At 42.3% G+C, this 11830-nt stretch overlaps 1 protein-coding gene across 1 annotated transcript; it reads left to right on the forward strand.

The window, feature by feature from the left end:
- Positions 1-694: 694 nt before the first annotated feature.
- On the forward strand, positions 695-11226 carry abracl (ABRA C-terminal like). Its single transcript, XM_017700998.2, has 3 exons — positions 695-808; positions 6636-6703; positions 9708-11226. The coding sequence occupies exons 1-3, from the start codon at positions 726-728 to the stop codon at positions 9890-9892; spliced, it is 336 nt and encodes a 111-aa protein (XP_017556487.1). The 5' UTR covers positions 695-725; the 3' UTR covers positions 9893-11226.
- The last annotated feature ends 604 nt before the right edge of the window (positions 11227-11830 follow it).

Here is an 11830-nt window from a genome sequence, read left to right on the forward strand (position 1 = left end):
AAACACAGCTAAATGATATGTGCAGCATTGAAATACATAAAAAAAATATAAATAAAAAATTAAGTAATGATTAAAATTGACATTTCTCTCAGTCACTGGTGGCCATCCGATTAGTCTGAGCAGTTTCTGTTATTATCAGAGAGCTTGTAAAGAGAATACATGGCGGTACTCTGCCATGTTTTCTCAAACGCTAGAGGGCGCTCCCGAGCGAGTCCAAAATGAATGCGTTGATATGGAGCATTTGCGCAAAATCACAGTTTATAAATACTTAATTATTTTTTAATGTAAATAATGATTTATTTCCTGAACATAGAGTATTATAAAACATTTTAGCACCGCTGTTATATTTTGAAGTGCTTTTAAAACGGCACCTCATATATATCCATGACGTCAGCAGCCAATGAGCTGCTCCGCTCGCCCATCAATCTTCGCGCTCTAGCAGTAAAGCCCGCCTCCTGCTGCCCGAAACCTGTTCTCACCGTATCGGTGATATTTCTTTGCATTTTTTGTGAAATACGTCCTTCCACTTTCTAAGATTAAAGGAAAGTTCTGAGCGAGTGATTAAAATCGATTAAAAACGTTTTTAGCCGTTGGGTTTTATTCACTCTCTTTCATCGAGGACTCGCTCGCGCGCGCCCTCTGCTGTTCAGCAGCTGACCAGACCTCCTCTTAAACCCGGCTCTGTTACTATATCAACAGCAGTGACGTCACGTTCCGCTCCATGTATGGTGTTAGTTTCTCATCCCAGTCGGTCGAGTAACGTGTTGAGATCAGCAGCACCGGCTACAGAGAGGAAACGCTCGGCGAGGTGAGCCGTGGCTTTATCAGTTAATCGAATTGACTAGAAAATCGATTTTCTCTGTGTGTATTAATCCACATGCGAGACCAGTAGTTGTAGTTTAACGCGAGGAGGCTGAAGTTGGTTTCCTATTCGCCTGCTTCTTATTAGAATTTCCCGGTCCACCTTAAATGGTGCAGCAGTTGGGTTAAGTTCCAGGCGCCAGGTTGGAACTGCTGCGCCATTTAAGGTGGACCGGCGAAATTCTAATAACTACAGCTTGGCGTGTCTGTCGGCATCATTGTGCGCTCGGGCTGTGTTCCAAACGCGGTTTTGCGTCTCCAAAACGGGCTTTCTATCAAAATATCCGCCCGGTTTGATCAATTATGCATCAGAAATATATCATGTGCTCGTACAGTGTTTTTTGATCACCGTGTGGGGATTTATTTGAGAAAAAGCGTGTGAACTTCCGCCTTCCCTGGCGTGCTGAGTGAGGGTGGTGAGGGTGGTCATGTGCACCTTAAAGCCGGCAGCTTTGTCTGTCTTTCCTCCAGCGAGCCGCAGCCACAGTCTGTTAAATAAAGTCCCTCGACGCTTGTAATTAACCTGCACAGTAAAAAACGAGCGTTGACTTGTTTCATAGGCTGGGGGCGCCTCCCTGCCTCCAAGCCCCACTGCCTCCCTGCCTCCCAGCTCTGAACTTGCTTTGAAGCACTAGATGTAATCAAGAAGTTCTCCCCTGAACTTTGGAGTCCTGGGATAAATCTCTAAATGTATATTTTCCAAAGTTAAGAATCTGAAATCAAGTAAATAAGACAGTCAATGCAATTTAGGGTCCCTGAAGAACAAGATAGATAGATATATATATATATATATATATATATATATATATATATATATATATATATATATATATATATTTTTTTTATATATATTAATTATTTTATATATTATATTTCATTCCATTCCATATTTTATATATATTATATATGATTGTCGCCTACATTTCACATGTACCTACATTCCATTCAGTCCTTCTGAAGACAAACACCTCCATATAAGGACACAGTTTCCTTTGCTGTACAGCAGGGGGCTCGTAAAGCGAACGTGTCCACACCAAAAGAAAGGCTTTATATTGAGGCCAAAAGATATTCTCTTTGAGTTTATGTGTTGGCTCAGGAATCCTCTAACAGAGCATGTAACAGTTATTACATAAACGTCTAATCACAATTATGAGAGATGATGGCAGTTATTTAGTTATTTCCCCACGTTAGATTTCTAGATTTCGCAATAATAGGCTGCAATAGCCCACATCTGCATTGTGTATGTTGGGTTGTGGCAAGTAATTGTAAACGAGAGGAAAAATGGAGACATCATGTGGCTTATTAAAAAAAGTCGTTGTTTAGAGGGCTTATTTATTAAGCTAAGTCACTACAGGGTGATGCAGAAAGATTGATCAGATTTCAACGTGCTGTATTTTTACCACCGTGAGGCGCAGAAGAACCAATCACAATCCAATTGTAAGAGGGGGGTCATAGAGTTTCTGACTGGCTCCCTTCAGTCTGAGAGGAGATGAGACCCCTGAGCAGAAAGCGTTCTGCGTTCTCCACTTCAATAAGAGTGAATCCGTCATAACTGCAGTGTGATTTTCGTGGGCAGTGAAGCTCCAACAGCTCAGAGCGTTCGTCGTTGGTTCCACAGCACTGGATGAACTGAAAGTCTCTGAACTGAAAGAGCCGTGAGTGCAGCGACGCCCGACAGGCTCAATCCAGTATGGGATGAGTTTGACTGTGGTGTTGATGTCCGTACAGCTGGAGGAGGTTCAGACTGAGACCTTGTACAATTACATAATAAACTTCATGCTCATTTAAACCGTTTACAGTTCACTGCACTGATCTGTAATTAGTTACAAGTGAAATGAATCTTTTTGAATCACCCTGTATTTCTAACATTTTTAGAGTGGATGCTTGCCAGAATGAGTTTTTTTGCTTATATTCTTCATACTCTTGTGTAGCTTCACTTAACTTTAAACATGTTTCTGTTAACGTGATTAGTTATTTGTGAGCTACTAAATAAGCATAGCTAGAAATTATAATCGCTAATTTGGCCATGAAAACCAAGGCTTGTATTTTAATAGCTGAAAACAATGAACAAGACGTTAATCACAATTATTTATGACAATTAATCGTCGGTTAAAATGCCATGACGACCCTATCATCCAAATATTGTACTCACCCTAAAACAAAGTAGTTATCGGCTGCACAAAGGACACTTTATTCATGCTAAACTCCTCAGGTCTTGTGACTGGTGCTTCTGCTGTCTTTCCCCTCTAATCGGTCCCCCTTTTACATGCATTTGCAGGCAACTTTACCCTTGTTTCTCAAACTTTATGGACCACGATACTGACCAGTTCTGATTTAAGGAGACGCCCTAGGCAAAATGAAAACTTGCACCATTGCTACAACATACCAACATGCCTCCTACAGCAGTGCCACAGTAGAGTTTAGAGCCAGAAATGCTGCTTTTAAAACTGGGAAAACGCCCTTCTGAGGTACAGCGCGATTCAAAAAGATCCGATTTCAAAATGATTGATTTCTCTTGTAAATCACTACAGATCAATGCAGTGAACTGTAAACGGTTTAAATGAGCATAAAGTTTATGTAATTGTACAAGGTCTCAGTCTGAACCTCCTCCAGCTGTACAAACAACATCAACGCCATATTTGGATTGAGCATCATTCTGTGCGATTTCGGAGATCATCCAGTGTTCTTGGGAGTGGCACATAAACACAATCCTTAACGTACGCCCTCAAGAAATGTCAAATGGCGTGAGATCTGGTGATGCTGTTGACCTTTTTCTTGGAACAGTTGGTACCAACGACGAACACTCCGAGCTGTTTGAGGTCCACTGCCAGACTGACAGTCAGAAACTCCCCCTCTTACAGTTGGATTGTGATTGGTTCCTAGGCACCTCATGGTTGTAAAAAATATGGTGCTTTGAAATCGGATTAATCCTTTTGAATCACCTTGTACTGGATTTTTATGGCTGGACTATTTGAAAATTTTATATTTTTCCCTTCTAACTGGCTAATGCTACTGCTCGGAAGCTGAATATCTCATTTTTCAGTTAATGGGGATTCCCAGTGTTGTTGTATTTGTAGCACATGTTGGGATAAGGATGCGAATTGGTGAATTCTGTCAATCCAGTGAGGCTGATAGATGCAGTGTGCACAACAGAAAAGTGCATTACAGAACATATAACATATTAAATGCTTTAATAGTTTTAAGCTAGAACTCGTCTTCAACGCCTATAAAGTTTAATATGCCCACAAGGTCCGAGTGAAATTGTGCAGAACAGTGAGTCTAGAACAGGAGTCTCTAATTCAGGAGCACCCTTGAATTAGAGCAGTGAAAAAGGAAGTGTGCAGTTTAGTGGCCCAACACGATGAGAGTTGCCTGTTTTCATTACCTCTTTCCTGACCAGGCTTGTTATTTTCATTTGAAAGGCTGCAGGAAAATTAGAGTAAATGCTATCATAGTGTGCCTGTGGTAAAATCTGTAGTAAAGTTTTCATTCACCCATCAAATCATTGAATTGAGGTGTTCCAGTCACTTCCATGGCCACAGGTGTATAAACCCAAGCCCCTAGTCCTGCAGACTGCTTCTACAAACATTAGTGAAAGAATGGGTCACTCTCAGGAGCTCAGTGAATTCCAGCGTGGTACCATGATCGAACGCCAACAAGTCCAGTCGTGAAATTTCCTCACTACTAAATATTCCACAGTCAACTGTCAGTGGGATTATAACAAAGTGGAAGCGATTGGGAACGGCAGCAACTCAGCCATGAAGTGGTCGGCCATGTAAAATGACAGAGCGGGGTCAGCGGATGCTAAGGGGCATAGTGCGCAGGTCACCAATTTTCTGCAAAGTTAATTGCTACAGACCTCCAAACTTCATGTGGCCTTCAGATCATCTCAAGAAGAGCGTAGAGAGCTTCATGGAATGGGTTTCCACAGCTGCATCCAAGCCTTACATCACCAAGCACAATGCAAAGTGTGGAATTCAGTGGTGTAAAGCGCCGCCACTGGACTCTATAGCAGTGGAGACGTGTTCTCTGGAGTGACCAATCACGCTTCTTCGTCTGGAAATCCGATGGACGAGTCTGGGTTTGGCGGTTGCCAGGAGAACGGGACTGACTGCATTGTGCCAAGTGTAAAGTTTGGTGGAGGGGGGATTATGGAGTGGGCTTGTTTTTCAGGAGTTGGGCTCAGCCCCTTAATTCCAGTGAAAGGAACTCTTAATGCTTCAGCACCAAAAGATTTTGGACAATTTCATGCTCCCAACTTTATGGGAACAGTTTGGGGACGGCCCCTTCCTGTTCCAACATGACTTCACACCAGTTTACAAAGTAAGGTCCATAAAGACATGGATGAGCGAGTTTGGTGTGGAAGAACTTGACTGGCCTGCACAAAGTCCTGACCTCAACCCGATAGAATGCGAGGAGACTGTGAGCCAGACCTTCTCTTCCAACATCAGTGTCTGACCTCAGAAATGTGCTTCTGGAAGAACGGTCAAAAATTCCCATAAACACACTCCTAACCCTTGTGGAAAGCCTTCCCAGAAGAGTTGAAGCTGTTATAGCTGCAAAGGGTGGGCCAACATCATATTAAACTCTATGGGTTAAGAATGGGATACCTCAAAATACTTTTGGAAATATAGTGTAGTTCTTACTGGGATGAATTCACATATTTATTACTTTTATCTATTCTTTTTTTTCAGTTTGCGTGCAATGCTGGTACTTTTTTAAAGAATGTTTGACAGAGAACAAGTTTTTGTTTAGAGAACAAAAATGAATTGTGCTTTTTTTAAAAAATATTAGCAGACCGCTTCGTGTTTTACGTCTTCATACTACAGTTACTGCAAACTTCGCTGTTTGAAGACATAAATCTGTACAAAACACTGTCATTATTTTCTTCACTGTTCTAATGTTTGGAATCACTGTTTTCAGTGATTATGAGAAGAATTATTCCAATATTGTCCTGTGCAATTTTACAGGTTTCATACAATTAATAGGACACTAGTAGGCTGTGAATGAAACATTAAGAACCTTTAGAATCGTTTAGTGATGAGCAGAGGTGTAGTTCATAAAATGACTTGGCTGTTTATCATCTACAGTTTTAGTTATATTGCCATACATCATACTTCAAATTTCAAGGCAGATAACGACAAATTAGTGTAGATAATTGCAATATAATTTTATAGCAGATTATTTGTAGAATTTCTAAAATATTGAATAAAGCATCCAAAAATACTTCTGTTTAGTCGTTTCTGATGCTTGATTCCATAATGTATAGTATAGTGGTATAGTGTATAACACCTCTGCCTTCTATGCTGTAGACTGAGGTTCAATACCCACCTGGGTAAACACCCTAAACTGTACCAATAAGAGTCCTTGGGCTAGACTCCTAACACTGCCTTCACCCACCTGTGTAAAATCATCAAATTGTGAGTCACTCTGGATACGAGCGTCTGCCAAATACCGTAAATGTAAATATATAAATTATCACTGTATATAAAATAACAATTAATATGGTAAGTGATTCCAAACACAGCTGTTATTTGCTGTACAGTCATTTTGAAATATTATAATACTATTTTGCCATTTTTTTTTCAACATTATCTTAAACTACTTATGTAAATTATGTTGCTTTACTGATTTTTTTTTTTTTTTTTTTTTTTTTTCTTTTCAGCCTAGTCTTTTAGACTCTATACGACCCTGAACTGACTGACAACCGGAAAAATCTCACTTCAGTAATTCTGTGATGACAAATCCATTGTAATATGTTTTCCTTCTTTCAGTGAAAAAATGAACGTGGAACACGAAATAACACTCCTCGTGGACGAGATTCGTCGGCTTGGCAGCAAAAGTAAGAATCATCTCATCCGTCATTGCTGATTTGTGTATTTGGCTCATTGAGGTAACTTGGAAGTCACTAAATTAGGTACTACATGTAGCTCACAGCATGACTACAGTCTATAGGTGGCATCTCCAAATGTCATACAACGTCATTGTCAGGAAGATGTAAGATTGTTTTTGGTCCACTGCGTCTTTGGGACGTGTCCAGTCCATTTCAACCGAGCCCAGCGGTTGTTTTCGAGAGCCATTTAAATGGCCTACTTTTCTTCCATAGGCAAGTTGTTTTTGCAAGTCATAGCATTGAGCTGCCACTCCCTCTGTCATAACTTTCGCTTCAGCAGCCAGTGTGCATGTTCAGAATCAGAGTTTCCGTGTGAGATAGCTCCTTGTTTAAATGCTCCACCAACAAATACCAGTGTACACTACTACACACAGACACAGGGTGTGATTTGAACTGAAAGTCCAGGTGAAGAACACTGTAAAGAAACATGTGAAACATTAACCATAAGCATTCACTGTTAAACAGCAGTTAAAAGAAAATGTAATTTGCACAGTTTGTCACCTTAACTTTAAATGTTTTCAGAGTTTAATTCTTTTGTTTTTGCCCTGGAGCTGCGAGGCTAAGAACCAACCAACTTCAGATTTTATATATATATATATATATATACACACTGCTCAAAAAAATAAAGGGAACACTCAAATAACACATCCTAGATCTGAATGAATGAAATATTCTCATTGAATACTTTGTTCTGTACAAAGTTGAATGTGCTGACAACAAAATCACACAAAAATCATCAATGGAAATCAAATTTATTAACCAATGCAGGCCTGGATTTGGAGTCACACACAAAATTAAAGTGGAAAAACACACGACGGGCTGATCCAACTTTGATGTAATGTCCTTAAAACAAGTCAAAATGAGGCTCAGTATTGTGTGTGGCCTCCACGTGCCTGTATGACCTCCCTACAACTCCTGGGCATGCTCCTGATGAGGTGGCGGATGGTCTCTTGAGGGATCTCCTCCCAGACCTGGACTAAAGCATCTGCCAATTCCTGGATAGTCTGTGGTGCAACGTGACGTTTTTTGGATGGAGCGAGACATGATGTCCCAAATGTGCTCAATAGGATTCAGGTCTGGGGAACGGGCGGGCCAGTCCATAGCTTCAATGCCTTCATCTTGCAGGACAGCTGACACACTCCAGCCACATGAGGTCTAGCATTGTCCTGCATTAGGAGGAACCCAGGGCCAACCGCACCAGCATATGGTCTCACAAGGGGTCTGAGGATCTCATCTCAGTACCTAATGGCAGTCAGGCTACCTCTGGCGAGCACATGGAGGGCCGAATGCCACCCCACACCATTACTGACCCACTGCCAAACCGGTCATGCTGAAGGATGTTGCAGGCAGCAGATCGCTCTCCACGGCGTCTCCAGACTCTGTCACGTCTGTCACCTGTGCTCAGTGTGAACCTGCTTTCATCTGTGAAGTGCACAGGGCACCAGTGGCGAATTTGCCAGTCCTGGTGTTCTCTGGCAAATGCCAAGCGTCCTTCACGGTGTTGGGCTGTGAGCAAAACCCCTAACTGTGGACGTCGGGCCCTCATACCATCCTCATGGAGTCGGTTTCTGACTGTTTGTGCAGACACATGCACATTTGTGGCCTGCTGGAGGTCATTTTGCAGGGCTCTGGCAGTGCACCTCCTGTTTCTCCTTGCACAAAGGCGGAGGTAGTGGTCCTGCTGCTGGGTTGTTGCCCTCCTACGGCCTCCTCCACGTCTCCTGGTGTACTGGCCCGTCTCCTGGTAGCGCCTCCAGCCTCTGGACACTACATTGACAGACACAGCAAACCTTCTTGCCACAGCTCGCATTGATGTGCCATCCTGGATGAGCTGCACTACCTGAGCCACTTGTGTGGGTTGTAGAGTCCGTCTCATGCTACGACGAATGTGAAAGCACCACCGACATTCAAAAGTGACCAAAACATCAGCCAGAAAGCAGAAAGGTACTGAGAAGTAGTCTGTGGTCCCACCTGCAGAGCCACTCCTTTATTGAGTGTGTCTTGCTAATTGTCAATAATTTCCACCTGTTGTCTATTCCATTTGCGCAACAGCTGTGACATTGATTGTCAATCAGTGTTGCTTCCTAAGTGGACAGTTTGATTTCACAGAAGTTTGATTTACTTGGAGTTATATTGTGTTGTTTAAGTGTTCCCTTTATTTTTTTGAGCAGTGTATATTTTGTCCACATTATCAGCTCCACTTACTATATGGGTGCACAGATACTTTGTTACCCCCTTTTACCCTGTTCTTCAGTGGTCAGGACCTCCATGGACCCTCACAGAGCACGTACTATTGGGGTGGTGGGACATTCTCAGCACTGCAGTGACGCTGACGTGGTGGTGGTGTGATAGTGTGTGTTGCGCTAGTCTGAGTGGATCCGACACAGCAGTGCTGCTGGAGTTTTTAAACACTTCAGTGTAACTGCTGGACTGAGAATAGTCCACCAACCAAAATTATCCAGCCAGCAGCATCCTGTGACCACTGATGAAGGACTAGAGGATGACCAACACAAACTGTGAAGCAGCAGATGACAGCTGTTGTCTCTGACTTTACATCTACAAGGTGGATCGACAAGGTAGGAGTGTCTAATAGAGTGGACAGTGAGTGGACACAGTGTTTAAAAACTCCAGCAGCACTACTGTGTCTGATCCACTCAGACCAGCACAACACGCACTAAAACACCACCACCTGCAGTTCCTGCAGTGCTGAGAATGACCCACCACTCAAACAGTACCTGGTCCATAGGGGTCCCGACCTCTAAAGAACGGGGTAAAAGGGTAGCCAAACTGATTCCTGAATTATGTCCACAGTGTAGTCAGTTCTTATAAACGCCGTCTGATGTTTTATTGACTAAGGCTTTGCTTTCATGTGAACACTAATGACTGTCAGTGATTAAAATGGAAAACTTGATATTGATCCACAGCCAAATGACCATGCCTCACTCTTTCACAGATGCAGATGGCAAAACCAGTGTCAAATTTGGAGTTCTGTTCAACGACGACAAGTGTGCCAACCTCTTTGAGGCGCTCGTCGGGACATTGAAAGCAGCCAAGCGAAAGAAGATCATCACGTTCAACGGGGAACTCTTACTGCAGGGAGTTCACGACAACGTGGACGTCATATTACTGCAGGAATGAACTTGACGGGCTGTCTTCTAGTCAAATACAGTGGTTTTGTTTTGAGAGATCTCAGTGCTGCAGTGAAAGAGCAACGTTTTGATATCACAATCATGAATGTATAATTTTTCTACATTGGAATAATTTTTTATAAAGCTGAGGGGAGTGAGCTGCATCCCAAACTCTCTTCTTTTCCTTTAAATGTGCAACAGCCATTGATTATTGACGAGGTTGACGTTGCTACCTCTTGTAGACCTTTATCAGTTTTTTTAAATCATTTTTTGTGACTGCAAAACCAAATGAATATTGCATCTTTGGCACATATCAGTACTGTATTTGTTTGTGAGCAAAAGTTATGGATGCTTGACATCAGTATAATTTCTACTGTTATTAATTTTTAATGTCTTACAGAAGACTTGGCCAATGACCTTCCAGTGCAATACGGTTACTGTGAAAATGGCCATGAAATTTGTACCAAATGTTTAGTTGATTTCCTTTCTGTGGGCCACAGGACTTCACAGAGTTGACTATTCGGGTAACCTGTACTTAAAAGTAATGCTTGAAATGAGATAAATGAGCTGTTCTGATGTGGAAACTTGAGTAGAAACCTAGCAACAAATGAATGCCTTATGAGGTTTTTAGCACACATTTCTATATGAAATTTGAGACTATATTGCTGGAATGGTTGGAATATTTTTAAGTTCATCCACTTGTTGGCTGCATCACATTAAAATGGGACAGCACAAGTCCTGGAACTTTTTGGCAAGACAAATGCAAGGTTTGTGTTATGAAATTTAAAGGAATCACATTGTCTGAATCCCAGGTGCCTCCCTGTTGGACATGACAGGTGTAGAAGCCATTAATTTTTTACCTATATGGAGCGCTCCCTGAGTGCACTAGCGCACTATATGGGGCGCTCCCTGAGTGCACTAGCACACTATATGGGGCGCTCCCTGAGTGCACTAGCGCATTATATGGAGCGCTCCCTGAGTGCACTAGTGCACTATATGGAGCGCTCCCTGAGTGCACTAGCGCACTATATGGGGCGCTCCCTGAGTGCACTAGCGCATTATATGGAGCGCTCCCTGAGTGCACTAGCACACTATATGGGGCGCTCCCCAAGTCCAGTAGCGCATTATATGGGGCACTCCCTACGTGCACTAGTGCACTATATAGGAAACATCTGAGATTTAGGCTGTGAGCAGGGTCTACTCAAGATCACGGATTTACACTGAAAAGATCTACACTTTGCCTTCATATCAGCACTCTGATATTCACCTCATTAAAACTGTACCATTTGTAGTCTCTCAAACTGTGTTTATTTTGCTTTCAAATTAAAATGACTCTGATAAGTAGTTTTAGTGCATGCCATATCTTATCTTCATCGACATTAGGTCAGCGTAAGATGCCATCACCAGCATTGGACATTATAAACCAGCTTAAGAAAACAAGTGACTTGAAATTTAAATGGGAGCCTGCATAGGAATTATGCTTTTATGTAAACATTAACTTGATAGGCAGAATTAGTGTACATCATATCTATGTATTTATTTAGATCACCACCATAAAACAACATGCAAGATGCCATCTCCAGCGTGACAAACATAAGACACTATGGCCAGTATAATTTATGACAGCAAAAGAAAAGCGACAACTTTATGTTGTTCCCATCAGAACAGAAGACTATTTAACACTCCATTCCCCTTCTGTAAGTGCAGGCCATCTTTAGGCCCTGGAACTGCCTCACTGCTGCTATTAATATCCCCATAGTTGGAGATTGGGGTGGGTGGGCGGAGGCTCCGTGACGTAGGAGGGAGGAATCGGCATCACCCCGCCCCCTTTCTCTTCAGAGCGTAAGACCGATTCAGTTCTAACGAACCGGTTCTTTCGAACCATGCACTGTTAATGAATCGAACGCCCGAGTCTACAAATCGTTTTTCTCTAAGGCTTGCACTAGGA

The sequence above is a fragment of the Pygocentrus nattereri genome, chromosome 4, assembly GCF_015220715.1.
Source record: "Pygocentrus nattereri isolate fPygNat1 chromosome 4, fPygNat1.pri, whole genome shotgun sequence".
In the NCBI taxonomy this organism is placed as follows: Eukaryota; Metazoa; Chordata; class Actinopteri; order Characiformes; family Serrasalmidae; genus Pygocentrus; species Pygocentrus nattereri.